The sequence below is a fragment of the Castor canadensis genome, chromosome X (assembly GCF_047511655.1).
Source record: "Castor canadensis chromosome X, mCasCan1.hap1v2, whole genome shotgun sequence".
Taxonomy (NCBI): Eukaryota; Metazoa; Chordata; class Mammalia; order Rodentia; family Castoridae; genus Castor; species Castor canadensis.
Window position 1 is genome coordinate 143508548 of NC_133405.1, and position 23447 is coordinate 143531994.

Below are 23447 nucleotides of genomic sequence, written 5' to 3' on the forward strand. Positions count from 1 at the left end.
ATGTTATTCCCTTCTGTCTTCTCTTCCTCCTGTATGTATTTACTGCCACACTGTAATATTTAGAAAGCATTTGGATTATGGTTTTGAACAGACAAATGTTTTCAAATAATCATTATGCAAAATACCTATGGTATGGAGAAGTATAGTACTTTTATAACAAAATATCATTGATAAAGATAATATTTGACACCAGATTTATTTTCATATGGCATGTCATGCATCAATTCAATGTAGAAAAAAATAAAACTAAGCAGGTGCACAGTCAAAAGGACCATCTGGGGACACCCAGCCATTTGGAGTAAGAGCTGTGTGGTTTCTGATCTAGCTACAAACTTTCAGTGAATTAAGTAATTAGACAAGTGCTGATCAAGTAAATTTTCTAGGATAATATGGATGATTCTGTTGTGCCATTTGCTACATATACCTATTGAGGACTTGAAATGTACCTAGCATAACTGAAGAACAAATCATTTAATTTCATTATACTTTGATTGAGAAATATGCTGCTGGTTTTTCTTTAATATATAGGATCATGTTGTCTGCAGATAGGGATATTTTGACAGTTTCTTGACCTATTTTTATTCCTTTTATTTCTTCATATTGCCTAAATGCTCTGGGTAGGAATTCCAGGACTATATTGAATAGAAGTGGGAATAGTGGGCACCTATGTCTCATTCCTGATTTTAGGGGATATGGTTTCAATTTTTTTCCATTAACTATGATGCTGTCTATAGGTTTGTCGTGTATAGCCTTTACAACGTTGAGGTACAGTCGTTGTATTCCTAGTTTTCTTAGAGCTTTTATTATGAAGTGGTGTTGAAGAATTTTTCTGTAACTATTGAGATGATCAGGTGGTTTTTGTCTTTGCTTCTATTAACGTGCTGTATTACATTTATAGATTTGCCTATGTTTAATCATGTCTGGATCCCTGGGATTAAGCGACTTGGTCATAACGAATGATCTTTCTCATGTGTTTTTGTATTCAGTTTATCCTTAATTTATGGAGGATTTTTACATCGATGTTCATTAAGAAGATTGGCTGATAGTTCTCTTTTTTTGGAGGTGTCTTTGTCTGGTGTTTGGATGGGTGTACTACTGACTTCATTAAATGAGGTAGGTAATGATGCTTGTCTTTCTATTTCATGGAACAATTTAAGGTGGGTTCATATTAGTTCCTGTTTAATGGTCTGAGAGAATTCAGCAGAGAATCCAACAGGTCCTGGAATTCTTTTTTGGGGGGAGACTCTTTACTGTTGCTTCAATTTTACTTTGTGTTGTAGATCTATTCAGGTGATTAATATCCTCTTGGTTCAATTTTGGATGGTGATAAGAATCTAGAAGTTTGTCCATTTCTTCAAGATTTTTCAAATTTATTAGAATAGACGTTCTCAAAATGGTCTCTGATGATTTATTGGATTTAATGGTGTTTGTTGTTATCTCCCCTTCTGCAAAAGGAGAAACAAAACAAAAACAAACAAATTTGTTTTTTTCTCCTCATTTTAGTCAGGTTGGCCAGGAGTCTGTCAATCTTATTTACTTCTTTTAAAGAAACAACTTTTTGTTTCATTGATTCTTTGTACAGTTTTTGTTGTTGTTTCTATTTCATTGATTTCAGATCATATTATTTTTATTTCTCTTCTTCTGCTTGTTTCAGGATATGCTTGTTCTTGTTTTTCCAGGAGTTTGAGATATAGCATTGAGTCATTGATTTGAGATCTTTCTGTACTTTTAATATGTGCACTCATGGCTATAAACTTTTCTTAGGACTGCCTGTGCTGTATGCCATAGGTTCTGGTAGGTCGTGTTTTCATTTTCATTAGTTTCCAGAAATGTTTTATTTTATTCTTCTGTGTCATCAATGACCCATTGATCATTGAGCAATGTGTTTTTCAGCCTCCAGTTGTTGGCATGTTTTCTACTATTGCTTTTCTTGTTGAGTTCTAGTTTTAATGCATTGTGATCAGCTAGAATGCATGAGATTATTTCTATTTTCTTATATTTGATGAGTCTTACTTTGTGCCCAAAGATATGATCAGTTTTGGAGAAAGTCTCATGAGCTTCTGAGAAGAATGTGTATCAAGCAGAAGTTGGATGAAATGTTCTGTAGACATCAGCTAGGTCCATTTGATCTATAGTGTGATTTGTTAGTCTATTTCTTAATTGATTTTTTGTTTGGATGGTCTATCTATTGGTGATAGGGGGTTGTTAAAGTCTCCCACTACCACTGTGTTGGAATCTATATATGTTTTTAGCTCCTTCAGAGTGTGTTTGATGAAATTGAGTGCATTGACATTGGGTGCATATAGGTTGATAATTGTTATTTCCTTTTGGTGTATTTCCCATTTAATTAGTATGGAGTATCCTTCTTTATCTTGTTTGATCAATGTAAGTTTGAATTCTATTTTGTCTGAGACAAGTATTGCTACTCCTGCCTGTTTTGGGGGGGGCCATTGGATTGGTATGTCTTCTTCCAGCCCTTCACCCTAAGTCAGTGCTTGTTTCTGTCGATGAGATGGGTCTCCTGTAAGCAACAGATTTCTGGATCTTCCTTTTTAATCCTGTTTACCAAATAGTCTTTTATGGGGGAGTTGAATCCATTAATATTCAGTGTTAGTATTGATAGGTATGTGGTTTTTCCTGTCATTTATTTTTTGTTGTTGTTGAAGGTTTGCTTGTCTGCAGTTGAATCAGTGTTACTCTCTGATTCCTTGTCTGGAACTCTCCTGTGGTTTGCTATTGCATATCCTTTCATGGTTTTGTTTGCTTTCATTTTCTGTATTCAGAATTTCTTGAAGAATCTTTTGTAGTGGTGACTTAGTGGTTATATAGTGTTTTAGTTTCTGCTTATCATGGAAGATTTTTATTGTTCCATCTATTTTGATTGATAGTTTTACTAGGTACAGTATCCTAGGGTTGAAGTTATTTTCATTCTGTGCCCAGAATATCTCACTCCATGCTCTTCTTACTTTTCAGATTTCCATTGAGAAATCTTCTGCAATTTTGATGGGTTTACCTTTATATGTTACTTGTTCTTTCTCTTTTATAGCCTTCAATATTATTTCTTTATTCTCTGTGCTTGTTGTTTTAATGATAATGTGTCATGGGTAGTTCTATTTTGGTCAAGTCCTTGGTGTCCTGGTGGCTTCCTGTACCTGAATGGTCATAGCTTTCTCTAGAATTGGAAAATTTTCTGTTATTATTTTTTTGAATATACTGTGAATTCCTTTTTGTTGCACCTCTTCTCCTTTTTCAATGCCCATGATTCTGAGGTTTGGTCTTTTGATGGAGTCAGAGAGTTCTTGCTTATTCCTTTCACAGGCCTTGTGTTGTTTGAGTAATAGTTCTCCAGCTTTTCCGTTAATTTCCATTTAATCTTCAAGTTCTGAGATTCTCTGTTCTGCTCTTGTTCTAGTCTGCTGGAGTGGCCTTCCATTGTGTTTTGTAATTTTGCTTCATTCTTTTTTCTGAGATTTTCCATGTCATGCGACACTTCCTCTTTAATATTGTCTATTTTGTCTTTAATTTGATTACTTCTCTGTTTATAGTGTTTGCTGTTTCTCTTTGGTGTTTACTTAGGGCTCCTAAAATTTCATATAGTTCCTCCTGTGTCTTCTCATATTCTTTATTTTGGTTATCTTTGAATTTCTTGAGTTACTAGACATGTGGGCTTCTTTGGGTTTCTTGGCATAGTTTATCTTTATTTTCTTGGATTCTGTAACTGGGTGTCAGTTTTTCATTTCCCTCTGAATGCTGTATTAAATTATTTTTGGGGGTAGATAGGTTTCCATCTCCTTCTTCCTATCACTTCCTTTGGTAATGTGTAACTATGTTCTTGATAGGCTATAGGTGGTTTCAGCCACCTGTTTTCTTTCACTTGGGTTAATTTTGTTTTGTGGTGTGTTGGGTTTTAGGTTAGTGTATGTATGCTGTTTCTGTCCCTGGTCTGTTTGCAATTTAGTATTAGCTATCTCACAATAGTAACACTAACAAAACAAAGAATGAAAAAAAGAAGAAAACCAAAGAAATCAACAGGAGAGTCGACAAACAAACAGGGAACAAAACAAACAAATGATCAAACAAACACATAAAAAATTCCAGGTTCAAGAAAAAAAGAATTTCAGTCTTAGTAATTCTGGAGTTACTCCTTCAACATCCAGTTCTGGTGTTGGTATTTAAACAGAAGGTCTCTTTAGTCTTGCCAGGTGGTTGGGGAGACTCACCAGTTTTTTTTTTCCTGTCTTTCAGTGGCAGCTTCTTAGTCAGCTGCTCCTTCAGTAGGGTGTGTCTTTTCCTCAGGTTCTGGAGATCAGCTCTATAGTCCAGAAGCCATCCTGCTTCGGATTTGGGTTTTTTCTGTGTTGGCTTGTTGGAGGTTTGTTTCTTTGCTTCACTCCTTTTCTCAGGGGCGAGTCAGAGATCTGTCAGCTGGCTCCCAGCTGTCAACATGTTATTATGGTTTGGTCACTCTTTTTCAATTTTTCAATGTCATTTGACTTTGGATGTTGCTCACTGGCTAAAGAGATGAGCTTTGTTGACCTCTATTTGTCCTGTTTTAAGTAGCAGCTTATCACCCACCTGCTGTTGTCCCAGCTACCATTCCAGTCTTTGTTCACTGAAAGTTCGTGTGGAGATCAGCTCCTTACCACTCCCCCTTTCTCCAATGTGCACAGCACCCTGCCCCCTCTGCTGCATATTCCTTCTCAGTTCCTTGTTTATTATTCAGTTTTTATTTATTTATTTTTTTTTTGTGGGACAGTGGAGTCAGTCTGTGCAGGGGAGCTATGCTGGTTTATCCCAGGGGTGGTTGTGTGAATACCATGTGACACTTATTTGCTCCCCTGTTGGTCTGCTGGATGTCTCCCAAGGCAGGTTTGGAACCACTGTTTGGTGGCACAGGAGCCCTCCTGTTTTCTCAGTCTAATGTGGCACAGAGAAATTTTGCATGGGCTGGGGGTTCAGGGTGTCATTGTTTTGATTCTTCTTGGTGCTTTTTTTCCTGCCAAGTGTGCTCCATCATCTCAGCAATATATTTGATTTATGGAGCTCATGCTGTCTGCTTCTGCACTACAGTTTGTTTTTAAGATGAGATTTCCCTCACATTTCACGGACTCATCTTGAATTTGCAGTCCTACTGTGTTTGACTCCAGAGTAGCTGTGATTAAATGAATTACCACCACATTCCACAAAAAGTTGTCAAGTGTAAAAAAAATGTGTTGAATTTTTTAGTTGGAAAGAATTTGTTGCAGTTTTTTCAACTCAAGGCACCTTAGGATTTTCATACTTCAAAAAGTTCAGTTGGGCAGTGAAAAACAATTTTGCAGTAGAGACAAGCATTCTTGTGTTTACATTTTCTGTGTAATATGTGCAAAGGTGATGATTTATTGCACTTAACAAGGAAGGAAGGATAGACACCACAGTTGGGGGTGTTTGGTGGAGAAGGTAGGGATGTGCTCGATTCAGTTCCAGCAGCCATGGAATACCAGGAAAGTGAAATAAGTGCAGCTATTTTCTTTGAGCTTTGTCCTTAGAAGCTTCTCCTGTTGGGAAGACATTCATATACTCATTAAATCAGTGGAATAAATATTGAAAACAATGTGTTTCAAAACACTTGTTGATAGATCACACACATGTAAACTAAATTATATTACAAACTGCCATATTTCTTCATCTTTTCTGAACATTTCGGTTTAATAAAAACACATAGAGTTCCAATTTCTCCAAATGATAATTTTTAACTTGAAACTATCCTATGGAGAAAATTGGTGAGGTTATTTTCCTAAAACTATATGTAAAGTATCACTTTATGCCACACTTTTTCACTTTGGAATTCAAAGGTGATGTGATGACACAAAGATGGAAAACTCATAGCATTTTCTTTGAACAAATACACTAAAGTCATTTACAAAATTCCATTAGCCACCTGTTATATAAGTCTGTGTTCCCATTGTCCAGATGAGGGACCAAAAACTATCCTTGAATGTGTAAGTGCAAAGAAAACATATTCAAAGAAATGAACTTAGTTGTTCTTCATGTTACAAATGTTAATATAAAGACAATGGTGCTGAGCAAAGGGAATTGTGAAAGGTAAAAGGTAAAATTTCAAGCTCAAGTTTGGGTTGGAGGTGGAAAAGGGAGATGTTCCAAGTGTTTGATAAGCAGTAAAGGATGCTCATTTTTAGGGGCACAGGATACACTATATATTATATGTAAATCAACACGAGAAATGGGTTTTTTGTTGGCTCACCTCACTTGAACTCTGACAGCCAGCTTCATTTACTTTAATGTAAGATGTGGCAAAGGGACATTCATTGGGGAATTGTAGATTCTGGACCTCAGACTCCTAAACTGAAGCTTTGTCCTGCTCCCAACCCTGAAAACAGAATACTGATTTCCTTCCCTATGCCAGCTACTGCACACTGTAAGAGCCTCCTTTGCATAGATCTTTTTAAAAGACCTCTAGCTAGTGGTGTCAAAAAGGACAAATTATGGAAATCACTAGATGAATATAAAATAATTGTTTATACTCAACAATTATTTAATAATATTTAAAATAATCTTTGTCTGTAAGTGACATTGCAACTCAGACATGAAGCAGGGATTTATGTTTCAGTTCACCTTGGGGTAGACCAGACACTGAATCTTAATTTGCTGAAAAAGTTGCGAACCCACACACTTTGGTTGCCTGAGCATGCAACTTTGAGCCCAAGTAGCCCACATCACATGTCATCAGATGGATCATCCACCATGTTACCCTGGGGTTCCCACTTTTCCACTGGTAAGACAGAGATAGGTAGAGCTAAGGGAAGCAAAGGTGGTAGCACCTTAGCATGAAGGTTAGCAAGTGTTGCCTCTCTAATAGCCCAACACTTGTACAATTGGGTATCCCCAGGCCAAACAATGCTTCTCTTGTCATGGGCATGCACTACTCAGGTCAGTGCTCCATACAGGCTCTGCAGGCACTCACTACAACTCATTTTTTAAAGTTAACAAAAATAAGGGAATGGATTTTTAAATGTACCCATTAGGGGATATATTACCTTCAAATAGGTAATTATGTCAAAATAGAGGATTGCCTTAGTTTGGAAATTAATTTATTTCTACTGTAACATGACAGTACATATTAAAGGCTCTAGACATTGAATCAAAAACATTTTTTGGACACTATTTTCATTGTACAATATTTAAAAATGTGTTTGTTTATATTTATTACTGGAATGTAGAAATCACTTTCATTATGTATATACCACACAATTTTGCTGAGAACAAGTTCATTGTCTTTAGGAGTATGTTACTTCCTTTTAAACTTTTGAGTAATTATCTCATTTGTATGTTTTTATTCATCTAGAGCTATTTTTGCAGTATAATATAAAATATGCATCTTTATATTATAATTCGTTACCAATAAACTTCTGGATTAAATTACAATGTTGTTGGTGAACACTCTTACAACCATTGTGGCATGTGTGGATGAAAAATTTTTAAATAAATGTACACAAATATCAGTTTATGATGATATCTGAATGCTGTGGATGAAATGAGGACTAGATGACCCGAAATTCCAGAGAAGTAATATGCCTCTGTAGGTGAGCTGATATTCTCCTGTCATTTTTGATCCCTCTGGAAATTAGACAAATTTAAAGTTCACAGAGATTCTGACATGTCAAGAGAGAGTGACTCTTGTGGTGAAAAAGAATCCAGCAAAGCTTTGATAGTTGCTAGAGCTGCCTTTGCAGACTGCACACAAGCAGAGTCCTTAAAAGCAAGATGGGTGGTACCTTAGGGTAATTGTTGAGGTCTACGTTGTGAAATCAGATTGAGTGGCTAACTAAAAATGTAGAGCAAAAGATTAAACATTTATTTCTCACACTCCTAAGGTTTTGAATTCTGGGCCTGTGCTTTGAGCCACTCCACCAGCCCTTTTTGTGATGGGGTTTTTCAAACTAGGGTCTGGAGAACCATTTGCCTGGGCTGGCTTCAAACCATGATGCTCCTAATCTCTACCTCCTGTGTAGGTAAGATTATAGGTCACTGGGGCCCAGCAACCTTCAGTATCCTTATGTGTTTCCCCCATAATGTTGTATTTATTGTCCCTTATATGTGTCTAAGACACTGTCTTTGAGTTCCTACTGCATCTCATCTTGATTTTCCCAGCCCCAGATTTTCCTTCTGGTCCTCTTTATCTTAGCTACATAGTCTCTGCTGAACGACCATTCTCTCTCAAGTCACGCCTATGTATATGTAGGAGGTAGAATCGACTTTCAGAAACAGTTGTGTTCTATTAGATACATTAACCATGTATAATACAATCTAGCATGAATTTAGAGAAGAAACTTACTAAGTATAGAGTTACTACAAACCTAAATTACTGAATGATGCACTAGTTTCATAGAGTTTGCAGTTGTATCAGGGCATGATATTGAAATACAGGCAGTAGTCCCTTCATCCTTGTGATTCTTTTTATATATTTCTTTTCTTTTAATTTTTTGTTATTTATTCACTTTTTTTATTGCTGTACTGGGAGATACATAGTGACATTTACAAAAGTTCTTACCATATTTCATAGTTGAATTCACCTGCTCCATCATTGCTCCTTATCTCTACTAACACCATTCTTGGAACAGTTTCAACAGGTCCCATATTTCCATTTTCATACAAGAGTAAATAATATTGTCATCATATTCACCCTCTTACCACATTTCCTTATATCTGCCCCCTTCTACTTGTGTAAACACTCAGAAAGGACCTTTTTAACCTCCCTGTTTTTTGTTTTGAAAAAAGACATTTTGGGGTTCATTTAAAATAGCTATACAGAAAATTTCTATGTACATATGTGTTATAACACTAACTGGCTCATCCCTTCTCTTTTTCCTTTCTATTTTAGTCCCCTTCTTATGATAATTTCAAAAGGTTTAAAAATTATTTTTGTTGGAACTTGTTTATTTAGTATTTTTCATTTTTATTATTGTTGTATTGGGAGATAAATTATGACATTTATCAAATTTCTTAAATATGTCATAGTTGAATTCACCCTCTCCATCATTCCCCTTTATCTGCTCTACCATTATTCCTGGAACAGTTTTAACTTGTATTTTTTCTCCATTTTCATAGTTGAGTACATAATATTTTCACCATATTCAATCTCTTACACCCTTTCCTTAAATACTCACCCTCCCACTGGTGCCAACCCCCAGACAGGAACTGTTTTGTTTTCCATTTCTAGTTTTTTGAAACAAGATATTTTTGTTTGTTTAAGACGGTTGTGCTGGGAGTTTAATTGTGGCATTTCCACCATGTATGTCTGAGTTATAACCTGAATTGGTCCATTCCTTCTGTTTTCCTCCTTTCTACCTTATTCCTCTCATATGGTGATTTCAACAGGTTTAAAAATCTGTATTCATTCTTGTGTAGTAATACATCAAATATATTCAGCTGCTTAACTTCCTTTACACTTCAGTTCCCATTACTGACCTCCCCTTTGGTAAACCTCTTTATCATAATATTGCTTGTATTTGTATTGGGGCTTTGTTTCACATATGAAAAAAAACACGTGGCCTTTGGCTTTCTGAACCTGACAAACATTGCTAAAGATGATGTTCTCCAGTTTCATTCATTTACCTGCTACTGACAAAATTTCATTCTTTCTTATGACTGAATAAAATTCCATTTAAAAAAAATACTGTATTTTCTTAACCTATTCATCAATTTTGAGGCATCTTGGCCATTTATATAGCTATTATCAATAATGTTACACTAAATACTATTGTAACTTGACTTACATTACTTCAGGTATGTTTATTGTAACCACATAATGTCGGGTATATCCTTAGGACAGGTATTGATGAAATATGGCAGTTATATGTTTAGTTTTTTAAGGCACCCTCATACTATTTTTCATAGTGGTTGTACAAATTTACCTTCCCACCAACAGTGTATGAGGTTCATTTTCCCCTACTTTCTCTCCAAAACTTTTTTTTCTTGTGTTCTTTTTAAGTGCCATGACAGGAGTCATGCAGAATCTTATCATTGTTTTGATTAGAATTTTCTTTATAGCCAGGAATGTTGAGCACTTCATCATGTGTTCTTTAGCCATTTGGACTTCCTTATTTGAAAAAACTTTGTTAGGCTCATTTGCCCAATTTTTCTTCACTGTAATATAGTAATATATTCTGATTATTAATCTGTCAGATACAAAGCTGACAATGATTTTCTACCATTCTGTGGGCTGATTCTTTTCTTGGTGACCATTTACTTCATTGTACAGTAGCTTTTTAGTTTCATGTAGTCCCTCTGTGATTCTTCCCAATAAATTCATCTCAGTTTCCACGTGGCTGAAACTGAACTCCAACTCTAACAGCCTCCCCAATCCAAAATGTGAGCTACAGGATAGATGTTTTACCAATAGTTGACCTCTCCCATGTGACCTTCATGATTTCATTTGCTATTCTTGGCCAACATACCTCAGATTTTTTTCTGGAAGGAAAATCCACTTGTGTTCTTTTATCCATTCAAGTTACATTAGTTAAAGTGTTACAATACTCTATAATTTTGAAAGGATGATTCCTTATTTTTGAAATCCAACTTGGAATTCAGAAAAGATGCATTTCATTTTGACATGTTATGACTAAGAACATTCATAGCCTTTTTGACACAAGATCTTTGCTTGGTGTACAATGACAAAGCCAGTACAGAAATTCGAAAACCAAAAGTACACATTGATAAATCAGCTGCTTCTCAGAGCATAGTAGTATACAGTGCTACACCTCTTCCACATTGAGGAAGGATAAATGATAAGAAAAAGTGGAAATGAGAAGGGTGTGGAGGCTAGGGAATCACTATCTTAATAACTACAAACATTGTTCTGTTGGGTGTGTATACTAGCAATGGATAAAGCAAAATCTGAAAATAAATCAACACTAAATTAACCAAATATTAAAAAGAAAATGTATTTCTTTTCATTCCTGTGTGTCACCCTTGATCTCAATTATATATTTCTGTTATAATGAAGTTAATCATTGTATGTTCATAAAGTAGGGGGAATGAGGATGAGTACTCCCTTATTCATGCCTGGCTGTTCTGAAGGCATTCGGAGCTTCTCCATTTGAGTGTTGTCTATGGTATTCAAGAATGTAGGAGCTGCAGGTCATCCCTGAGATAGAGTAAACATTCTCCTGGTTCAGAGGTCTCAGCCTATTCTCTTTCTCATATACAAACTCAGAAAAACGTCTGTGGCATATACTAGACAAAAACTCATAAAGGCAGTTGGGCCACATGAAGCAAGGAGGTTTTTTTTTGAGGCTGTTTTACTGTGGATGGAACATGTGAATTTTGCATACAATAATAAACTCCAACATCTTCAGCATCCAGCCTACTGATTTTCATTGTTAAGTCTGTCCCTGATCCACTGCCACTGAACTTGTCTGGGGCCCCAGAAAACCCTTAGAAGCCAAATATATCAGTAGCTGTGGAGACTGGCCCGAATTCTGTTGGTATCAAGAAAATTGGTCATTCCATTACTATGCAGGAGGCTCTTACTAGACACTCAGGGGATGGATACTGGCTCTCCAGAGGTGATGGGCAAGGATAGTGGAGTCTGCATCAACACAACATCCCTTCTGGAACCTGAAATCATAATAAGACGGAAATGCAAGTATGTACATTTTTATGTTTTTTTTTCTTTTGTTGTTTACTTCTTTTTAATATTTTTATGCCCCTAGTGCATGTTCTAAGAATAAGCATAAAGATATTTGAAGAGCATAAAAAGGACTGATGATTTCTCATACATAATCCCTCAACATCAGTGTTAGTCTTTTTCATTTTTCTGGAATCTTCATCATCATTGTAAATGAAAACTTAACATGCCCATGCTAGGAGAAAAGAATTGCACATCTCACACATGGATAGAACACACATGGTAAGCAGGGAGTCATAGATCTCTTTCTCCTACCCTATCTCCCTACTCTCCCTCTGTCCTTACCAGGGATCCAGACCATCAGAAGTTCCAGGAGCAGATCAAGGCACCTCATTTTCAGAAGTTGAACTGAGTAGCCCTAGTCAATTAAGACAAGATTACAGCAGGACATTTATCTCAGACTTAAAAAGGAACTGTCCTCCTTTAGGAACAATATGTCAATTTTCTAGTGGCTGCATCAGTGTGAGAAAAGCCAAGGGAGAGTAAGGCCCTCTCTTGCAATTCAAGTGATGGGAAATGTCTTCTGTGTTTAGAGGAAAACTGATGCAGAACATGCAGCAATGAAGAGAAGGACCATACTGTGAAAGTCTGTATCTGTGGGGAAGGCACAATCCACATGACCCCATCCCCTAATTAGGCCCAACAAAAAGGAGGTGTTTAACCAGGTCAATCTTAGGGAGAGGAAAGGCCACCCTGTTTGGTTCTCTCCTAGTTAGTCTAGAGAAGGAACCAGTGCCCACTCCCACTATTAATAATACCTAAGGGCTTTATCTAATAACTACATGGACTTGAGCTAATTGAAGAGTAGTCTGTTAATTTTTGTTACCAGAATAACTCTTTAGGATTATTAGCACCAGGTGTTAGAAATGATTTTCCTTGGTAACTAATGTGCTCCTTAAGAATATTCAAGTCTTTCACTTACAGATAGAGTTCTAACAGAGAAAAGTATAGACTTTTTATGTCTTAGAGTGTGAATATGAAATTCTGTGTGTAAGGATTGTTCAATCTGGTAAATATCCTGTCATTATCATACTCCCTCATTATATTATATGCCAGATTAATCAAAGTATTTCTTAAGAATTCTTTCCTCCACTCTTCAGGAGGCTGAGGCAGGAGGATCGCTATTTCAAGGTCGTCATGTCCTATATAGGGGATCTTGTTTGAAACCAAAACAAAACAAATAAAATGAAGATTCCATATGGACATTGCAAAAGAATGAATATGGAATGATTTTATTTGTTTATGTTGTTTCTGTGCTCTGTTTAGAGAGATTCTCTGTACATCTGTTCTTTGCCTTCATGTAGAGCCTGGTCCTGTCATGGATTTTAGCTTCTTTTTTGCTCTGTGTGAGATCCCCAGTCTCTCTCTTGGTTGGTTTGTAGGGTAACCACAGCTAGGAGTTCACAGTTCAGAATAGAGTGCACACATTAGAACATGAAGAAATGGAGCCACTGTTTCAATGTGTTAGTCTTTGACTGAGATTTTCTAGGATGTTCATCAAAATTGGTGCTAAGAAACAGTGTACTGGGTCAAATCTTCCTTGAAGGATTAATTTCAGTATTCAATCACCAAGAGCTCTTTTAGTATAAGTTTCTGTTGGTTTTGCCACCAAGTATATGGTACATTGTTATGGCAGCCCCAAGAAAATAATACCCACATTATTCACTGTGGAGTGGAACCTCAAGTTGTGGGAAGAAGAGATGCAGTGAGAATCCTGTCATGGTAATTTCTATTAAAATAGGTTCTTTTTTTATTAGGATATATTCATTTTACAAGAGAGTTTCCTTGGGACAATTTCAAAAATCTTCATTGTACATTGGTTAGATCACCCCCACCCTTTGCTCCCTTCGATCTTGTTCCTGCCCCATTCAAAGCATTTACAAGAAGTTTCATCAGTCTATTTCCTACATGTATATGAAGCACATCAACCATACTCCCTCACCTTAATCGTCTGCATTCAGCCTCCTAGTCCCATAAGTACTCCTCCATACACTGTGCCTTTTATACTGTTCTGTTTTAGTTAATAATTCCAACATCAATTTTTAAAGGGGTTTCTTTATGTATCCCCACTGTAAGTATGCTTTATTTTAACTAGTTAAACCCTTGCTATAATCCTCCCATAGCCCTCCTCCCAACTGCCATTATTCAACAGCTTTCAATACATATCATTATTACCTCCACTGCACATACATATCTCTGTATTGTTGACTATCATTCTCTTTTCTTTTCTCACCTCCACTCAGTTCCATATAGTAATTCCACTATTATACATAAAAGTTTGTATATGATAATATTTGTTTTTGTGTATATTTTTATATTTTTGATGTAGGTTTCACATATGAAAGAAAACAGGCAGTCTTTGTCTTTCTGAGCCTGGTTTACTTCACATAACAAAATGTTCTCCATTTGCATCTATTTATTTTCAAACCACCTTATGTTACTAATTGCTGAACAAAATTCCTTTATATATATGTATAACACACCACAACTTCTTCTTAACTGATTCATCAGTTGTGTAGTGAGGGAGATGATATGGTTGATGTGATCTAACCAATGTTTGATAAGTCTAGCATTGGACTTTTTGCTAACAGTTACTTTGGGTATTTGATGGCTTTTCTGTTTCCATATGAACTTTAGAATTGATTTTTCTATCTCTGTAAAGGATGTCATTGTAATTTTGATAGAGATTGCCTTGAATGTATTGATTGATTTTGTTGGTATAGCCATTTTCCCAATGTTGATTCTGAGTCATGAGCATGGGATACCTTTCTATCTTATCATGGGAGATGATATGGTTGATGTGATCTAACCAATGTTTGATAAGTCGAGCATTGGACTTTTTGCTAACAGTTACTTTGGGTATTTGATGGCTTTTCTGTTTCCATATGAACTTTAGAATTGATTTTTCTATCTCTGTAAAGGATGTCATTGTAATTTTGATAGAGATTGCCTTGAATGTATTGATTGATTTTGTTGGTATAGCCATTTTCCCAACGTTGATTCTGAGTCATGAGCATGGGATACCTTTCTATCTTATGATGCCTTCTTTGGTTTTTTGGATTCTCTCTTCTGTGATTTATAGTGTTCAGTGGAAAGGTCTTCGGTTTTCTTCATCAAATTTATTCCTAGGTATTTTAATTTTGAAATATTATAAATAGGATTATTTCCCTAATTTCTTTTCAGTCTGCTCATAGTTGGTATACAGAAAGGCTACTGATTTCTGTATAATGACCTTGTATCCTGCTAGTTTGCAAGAAGCTCTTATGATTTCTAATCGTTTTTGTGGACTTTTTGGGTCTTTTGGGGAATAGGATCATATCATCTGCAAATAGGGATTGTTTGATATATTCCTTCTGTATTTGGATCCCTTTTTTCTTCCTCTTGTCTTCTTATTTTGGATAGGAATTCCAAGACTGTATTTAATTAGAGTGGGGGAAGAGTATATACTTATCTCGTTACTGACTTTAGAAGGATTGGTTTCATATAGTCTGTAGTGTAGTGGTGGCTCTGTGTTTGTGATACATAACCTTTAGTTTGGCTGAGGAATATTCCTCTATTCCTAATTTCCTTAGTGCTTTTATCATGAAAAGGCACTAACTTTTTTCAAGGGCTTTTTCTACATCTATTGAGGTGATATGTAATTTTTCTCTTTGCTTCTGTTTCTATGCTATATTACAGATATAGATATGCATATGTTGAACCATCTCTGCATCCTTGAGATGAGGAGATGACCACTGACTTAGTCATGGTATGCGATTTTTTAAATGTGTTTTTGAATTCAGTTTGCCAGTATTTTGTTGAGAATTTTTGAATCTATATTCATTAAGGTATTTGTTGTAAATCTCTTGCCTTCTTGAATTTTTGTTATGTTTTGGAATGAGTGTAATACTGGCTGCACTGAATGAGTTTGGTATTGTTCCTTCCCTTTCTATTTCCTGAAGAATTGTGAGGACTGTTGGTTTTAGTTCTTATTTAAAGATCTGGTAGAATTCAGCTGTGAGTCTATAAGGTTCTGGGCTCTTTTTGTTGAGAGATTCTATTACTGCTTCAATCTCATTGCTTGTTATATATGTATTTATGTGGTCTATATTTCCTTTGTTTAAATTTAAATACATCTATAAACTTATCCATTTCTTCATGATCTTCCAGTTTACTTGAATATAAGTTTTCAAAGTGTGCCCTAATGATCCTCTGAATTTCACTAGTATTTGTTGGATTGTATTGATTGGGTCTTTTTGCTCCTCTGTCTTGTCACATGTGCTGAGTTTGTCATCTTATAATCTTTTAGAAGACACAACTTTTTGTTTCATTGATTCTTTGTATAGTATTTTTGGTGTTGATCTCGTTAACCTTGACCTTGCTCTTCATTATTTCTGTCTGCTAGTTTTGGATTTGGGTTGTTCCTGTTTTTGTAGAAACTGAGGAGTTTAATTATGTTCTTTACTTGAGATGTCTGTGTTTTTTTTTTAAATGTAGGCCCTGATAGCTTTAAACTTTCCCCTTAACAGACCTTTGCTTTGTCCCACAAGTTCTGATAGGTTGCAGTTTCATTTTCATTAGATTCTAGGAACTTTTTTCCTTTTTCATTGTTTTGATGACTCACTAGTCATTCAACAATGTATTGTTCAGTCTTCAGTTGTTTGAATATTTTCTATCATTTCCTTTTTTATTGAGTTCTAGTTTTATATAATTGTGATCTGATAGGATATAGGGGAATATTTTGACTTTCTTATATTGTGTTCTAGAATGTGATCTATTCTGGGAAAAGTTCCATTAGCTACTGAGAAGAATGTGTATTACATGATGACTGGATGAAATTCTCTGTGGATATCTATTATGTCCATTTGATCTAAGATGTCTAGTAATTCTGATGCTTCTTTGTTGATCTTTTGTCTGGACGACCTGGATAGTGGTGACAATAGGGTATTGAGGTCTCCCATTATCACTGTGGTGGGGTCTATATCTGTGCTTTTACATCCATTACTTTTTTTTAATTAGTGTAGTTGGCTACAACCATGTTTGGCACAAATATTCTAAAAATTATTTCCTCTTGGTGAATTGTTCCTTTTGTTATTATGAAGTATCATTCATTGTCTCTTCTCACTGACTTGAATCTGAAGTCCACTTTGTCAGATATAAGTATAGCTACTGTTGCCTGTTTTAGGGGTCCATTTTCTTGGAAAATCTTTTTCCACCCTTTCACCTTAAGCTACTGTCTGTTTTTCACAGTGAGATGTATTGCTTGTAAGCAACAGATGGTTACATTTTGGTTTTTAATCCAATTGCTGTTCTATGCCTTTTTGTTGGTGAATTGAGGTCATTAATAGTCAATGTTAGTACAGAGAGAGGTGTGTGGTGCTTTTGATAATTTTCATTTCACTGATGCTTACCTATTGCACAGTCTGCTTGGTTTAAAGGAGTTTTCTTTCCTCCTTGAAATTTCCTGGCTGACTCAAATTTCTTCTTCTGTGTATAGGGGAACTTTATGCATTTTCTGTAGTGCTGGCTTGGTGGTCATGAAATCATCTACTTTCTACAAGTTGTGGAAGGTTTACATTTCTCCTCCAATTAGGCTAGTCTAGGTTGACAGTTAAATATATCTTTCCATGTCCTTCTTATGTTTAGAGTTTGTGTTGAAGTCTTTTGATATTCTTAAGGATTTGCCTTTATACGTAACTTGTCTTTTCTCTTTTGCTGCTTTCAGTAATTTTTCTTTTTTCTGTATATTGAATGATTGGATTATGATATGTCTGAGGGTGTTTCTTTTCTAGTCCTGATGGTTTGGTAATCTGTAAGCTTCTTGTATCTGGATTTCCCTCCCTTTCAAGGTTAGGGAAGTTTTCAGCTATTATGTTATTGATTAAGTTATTTATGCCTTTAGTTTGTATCACTTCTCCTTCTATACCCATAACTCATAGATTTGGTCTTTTGATCATGTCTCAGATGTCTTGCATGTTACATTCTTATTTTCTTAACATTCTTTCGTGGTCATTTTTTATTTAATTTCTGTGTTTTATCTTTTGAGTTTTTTTATTTGGGATTTTGAGCTGTTCTTTTCAAATTGGTTGTTTTCCAGGACTTCTATATCTTTATTAATTTCTTCTTTCATATTCTGCAAGTTCTCCTTAATTTCATTCATCTAATTGTTTGAATTCTCTTTAAATTCTTATACTTGTTTATTCACATCCTGTTGGAGTTCAGTCACTAGCTTATGTGTCTTCTCTTTGAGAATATTGATCATTTTTACTATTAATTTTTAGAATACAATATTTAATATTTCCTTTTCACTGTTGTTTATATACTTAAGTCCTTAGTGGTGGAGTTGGTTTTTGCCTTGTTGCCTCATGTTTGTACATTGAGAATTATGCATCCAGGGTCAAGTTTAGTTGGATTTTCCTTTCCCCTGTTTTCCTTTAATTAGGGTTTTAAGAAAAATTATATAGAACTCTGGGTGGTAGTTGAACTCTGACGTGTCTTCTTATTTTAGATTGGGGCAATCTAGTAAACTCTTCAGCTTATTGTTCTCAATGTGCTGGATTCTACTCTATGCTCAACATAGGGACTAGGTCTTATGCACTATACATTCATTTTCAACATAATTTGAAAGTGGACATTGACCCACCAAAATCTTTGTAGTTATGAGAATTTCCTAAGAATCAAGTCACAACAGAAAACTTCTTTGTTGTAGCCAATATGTCTCAAACCACATTTCAGGGGAGAGTGGATTTTTATTAAAAAGAAAACTGACAAAGGTACACCAATGAAATTAACAGGAATTCTGAAAGACTTTGTATGTATGAGTGCAGATAAAGATACTCTTGGTTTGATATCAGGAACACTTAATTATAATTATCATGTGGAGATAGGTTACTGCTATAAAATAGAGGTGCATTAATGAACTAAAGAATGTGGGTCTGTGTTTTCTCAGGCAGTATGTCTTTTAAGACTTGGGAACCAACATAATTGATAGATTCAAGAAAGTAATTGATTAAATATATCAACTACATGAAAAAAAGCCATATTTGAAGGGAAGCTGGATACAATTCAAAAGTAATACATTTCTAAGCCCTACCTTAAAAAGCATGGTATTGATCTTTCTGAAAGAAAACCTTCAAGGCAGAATATATGTCAAATCATACAATAAATACAAATAATTTTTAAATTACTAAAAACATAAATGTGATAGGCTTATAAAAATTATAGGAAGGACTGCAAATAAAAGGTTTGTGTATATGATCGATAGGTTCACCACATAATGACAATAGGTTTATTAAACCATATTTCTTTTTTATTAAATATACATAACACCATGTAGTACTATACCTGTACTGAAAAACACAAAGAATTCTGAAATCTTACATTTGTGAAGAGTAAAATTATAAATTCCACATGTACACAGACATTCATGAGCATGCACTTGATCAGATATTTTCTAACTATTTGAAGTTTAATGGAATGTCAACTGAAAGTTAGAATCACATCTAAAAACAAAATACAAAAAGAAATGGAGGCCATCTGCTATTATTGGAATATATGAATAACATAAGCAATGTCATGTAATTTATATGTAAAACATTGAGTGGAAGACAATGTTAAAGACAAAGGGAGAAGAATAGATACATGAATTTATTCTTGAAAATTATTTCAAAATAAACATCAAAAAAAGAACAATGCAGTAGTATTTATGAATCTGAAGATGCTTTAAGATGTAAGAAATATATAATGAAATAGTAGGTATACATGCAATATAATATAATAAGATGATAAAATAAAGTCAATTTAATTTATTTTAGAAATGAGCAATGTCCAGATGTGCCAAAAATGGAATTAATATGCTATTATAAATCCTATGAAATCCCATGAAAGGCTCCATAAGCATGAGTACTGGAATTTAAGCTGTATTACTCAGGTTTATAGTACTTTATTTTAAAAACATAAACATTAAAAAGAAATAGAATCATAATATTTTATTACTTTTTGTAGGACTATGTCTCTGAACTCAAAACTTGGCACTTGCAAAGCAGATGCTACACATTGAGGCACATCTGCAGTTCTGGAATCTTAGTAGTTTAGATAAAACTATCTAAAGGGAAAATACGGAAAATGATTATTAAATACACATTTCATTAGAAGAGCACAGTAAATAAAATATGATAAGGAGGATATTAAAAAACATGAAAATGTAATTTAAAATCCATGGTAATTGTTTTGCCCACTAGGAACCCCTCCAACTGAAGGATCTATGTGTTGTATGTAAAAGATATGTATGGTTGGGGAAAGGTTTCAAGGTATGAGTAAAAGCTTATTTTGAGATTTGTTAGCATACTGATTATTAAAGTGAAAAGGTGAAGAAAAATAGAGGAGATGAACCAATAGGGATTACAATACATATATACATGGAAATGTCACAAGGAAAATTCCTATGGAGCTATATTAAATGAACGAAAATATCAATTTTTTTCTTTTACAAAATCAGAGAACAGGAGGGAAGAACTTTCTCATTTCTGTCTGAGAGGATTGGAGGGAGAGCACATTGGGAAAAGGTGTGGGAGGGTTAATATAGTACAAATACTGTGTACACAAGTATGTAATGGAAAAATAATCCCTGTTGAGTCTGTTCCAGGAATGAGGGGAGAGTGGATAAAGAAAAAAAGTGGAATGGGTGAATTCAAGTATGATTTATTTAACATAATGTAATAACAAATGTAAATGCCACAATGTACCTCCATGCAGCACAACAACAACAAAAGAAAAATCCTAAAAACAGAAAAAAACCACAATTAGAAAAGTTAAAAAAGTGAAAGGGTGTGAATTTCTCATTTATGAGTTTTTCTCACCTAATAAAGTTTGTATTGGCAGAAAACTGAATTTTGACAAAAGGATACAAATTTTCAATTTGAGAAAATAAGTAAGTTAAAGAGATCTGTTGTAAAACATGGTGACCACAGTTACTAACAATGTATTGTGTATTTGAAAATTATAAGTGTTCTCATCACAAAAAGCTGGATGTGTAAGATAATGTTTATGTTATTTAGCCTAATTTATGTAGTCTTAAATGTACAGATATTTCAAAACATCACCTTGTATACCAGAAATATGCACACTTTTCACTTGTCAATTACCTATAATTTTTAAAACAATAATAAATTAGAAAATATAAGGTAAATTCATCTTTGTGTTTGACTACCTGAAATTGTCAAGTTTTCACTTATCAATTACCTATACATTTTTTAAAATTAGAAATTAGAAAAATAAGGTAAATTCATCTTTGTGCTTATCTACCTGAAAGTGCATAGGATGCTGTAAATTTTCTGGAGAAATAAGTCTATGAAAATAATTAATTATTGAGAATCTTGAGGTTAAGAACTTTTCTTTCTGGAAATTGTTTTTCCCAATAAAGTAATGTATTTACTCTTTTTAAAAGATTGTACTTCAAAACTGTGCAACATTTAGTTTTAAGAAAAATGGTTGTGTAGTGACATCTGTTGTAACAATGTCAACTATGTTATTTATACATTTTATTTCAGTTTGCAGAAATAATTAAGAACATATATAGTTATTGCTTAGTTTATCACCCACATAAATTTTTGATTAAATTGATTTATATTCCTCATTTAGTTTGTCATTTTCTAGTAAATGTTCTAGTCCTAATTTCAAAATAAATTTCATTCTATTATTCAGTTTTATGATATTAGAATCATTAGCAGTAACATATTTGTATTCCTCTGAGGAAGTCAGAGGATTCTCTTATTGCTGAAACCAGAAATTTTCTAATTTTTTTCTCTATTCTATGTCATCTAGTTATGGAATCTTAGTGACTTTCCTTGGGTATTTTTAATTTTTATCATGTTTTCACTAGTTGATATTTACTAAGGAGCTATCACAGTTCAATTTGGAAAATTAATGAGAAAATCTACAGTATATTATTGATGATATTTTATCTATATAATTTTCTAGAAACCATTTTAGGTTGGATGGTTTAGAATCAAGTACTTTAAGCAAAAGTTCCTTCCTTCTAATTTCATTTCCCTTTTGCAAGAGTAACTATTATTAAATAGTAAATGTAAAAGTCCTGTCCACTTCAGAACTATGGATGAATCCAAGACAGGGAGTTACATTTATTTGCAGAAAAAAAAGCAGTGTTTTAAGGGAGTTTTCAGACAGTAAAATTTGTTCATGTCTGTGTGGATTACTAATCAAACAATAACCAGAAACTCAAAATTATGTCAAAAATTTCACAAACTTTTTATGGCACCACTGATACTAGCTATCATATAGTCATTACCAAGCACAAGAGGTGCCAATGTTTCTTCCAAAGAGATATGTTTCCTGTTAGTTTTCTACTTATATAATATATTATGGCTTAGAAAAGAAACAGTATTCATCTTACTCTCCTATGAAATTAATTCTTCTTTTGGAAATGAATTTGTGTCATTTGAAATCATCCTGATACATAATGAAGGTTAGCTTTCTTGACTTTGATTTAGAAAAATTATGAAGATATGGAACTCTAATAATTTCTTATTAAAAAACGGACTGTTGATTTTAACATTATGAAGGAAGATATATTTATTGATTTTCATTTCAATAAAATTTTTATTTAAATATTATCTGTATCTTAAAATCATTATTAAGGTATTAACACATGTAGTCAAAAAATCAATTTCATTTTGTATTTTGCATACTAAATTAATTTGTTATATCCTTTTCATATGAATGTGTTTATTAGCACAATAAGTAACAAGAGGATGGGGACCAAAGTTTGAACTCAGGGTTTCATGCTACCAAAGCAGATACTCTACTGCTTGAGCCACACATTCAGTTCATTTTTTTTTTTGGTCTGGCTATTTTAGAGATGGGGTCTTGCTAACTATTTGCCAAGAGTGGCCTCAAACTACAATCTTCCTAATCTGAGTCTCACAAGTAGCTAAGATTACAAGGATGAGCTACTGGTATCAGGCAAGTAATTTTACTTTATATTTGGTGATTTATTTTATATTTTATTATAATATACTATTGGAGGGACTTCTGTCACACTATAATGATTTAGAAATTATGAACTTTTAGAAAATTTTCCTTTTAAGGATATGTACACAATTTTAAGTTTTAAAGGATTTATTTGAAACTGAAATGCAACCTGAGTATTATTTACTTTCACTATAGACAATTATGATTGTGGGCTTGGCTATATTATCTACATTTTCATTAATATAAAAAGTGCTAAACTAAAATCATATATCTATTTTTAATTTCTTCAAATATTCAAATATTATAAATATCCATAGTGCAATATTTGAATAAACTTAAGGAAAATATAGTTGTTAAAATTTTACAAATCAGAAAAATATGAAATTTAAGAGATTCATGGATATTAACATCTTTCAATGTCCAAAATAAATTAAATAAAGACGATAGCATGTCTCAAGAGATAGGTGCTTGCCTAAGAAGTGCATGGCCCTATATTCAAAACCCACATCTGCCAAATAAAGAAATAAACATCTAAATTAATCTTACCTAAACGCCCTTGTTGATGTGTCCATGAATCTGTGAAATAGAACATGTGAAGAGATTGTGAGGAATAGATTATCTCAATAATTACACAGAAAATTATTATTACAGTCAAGAAGTTATTATTATTATTATTTGTTATGGACAAATGATGAAGGAAATGGTGGAAAAAGGGAATTCAATTATGATAAATTTGATACATTATAAGAACTTCTGTAAGTGCTACAATGTATTGCCACCCAGCACAACA

At 34.0% G+C, this 23447-nt stretch overlaps 1 protein-coding gene across 6 annotated transcripts in view; it reads left to right on the forward strand.

Moving 5' to 3' along the window:
• Window positions 1–203: 203 nt before the first annotated feature.
• LOC141419727 (eukaryotic translation initiation factor 1A, Y-chromosomal-like) overlaps window positions 204–23447 on the forward strand; it is a 41105-nt gene continuing 17861 nt past the window's right edge. For 2 of the 6 annotated variants that reach the window (XM_074063255.1, XM_074063258.1), the window contains exon 1: window positions 204–1113. In XM_074063255.1, the coding sequence (XP_073919356.1) occupies window positions 1084–1113 (30 nt within the window). In that variant the 5' untranslated portion in view covers window positions 204–1083. Of the gene's footprint in view, window positions 1114–7478; window positions 8013–11521; window positions 11648–22542; window positions 22649–23447 lie in introns of those variants that run through there. The other 4 variants (XM_074063257.1, XM_074063256.1, XM_074063260.1 and 1 more) reach the window with 4 other exon arrangements.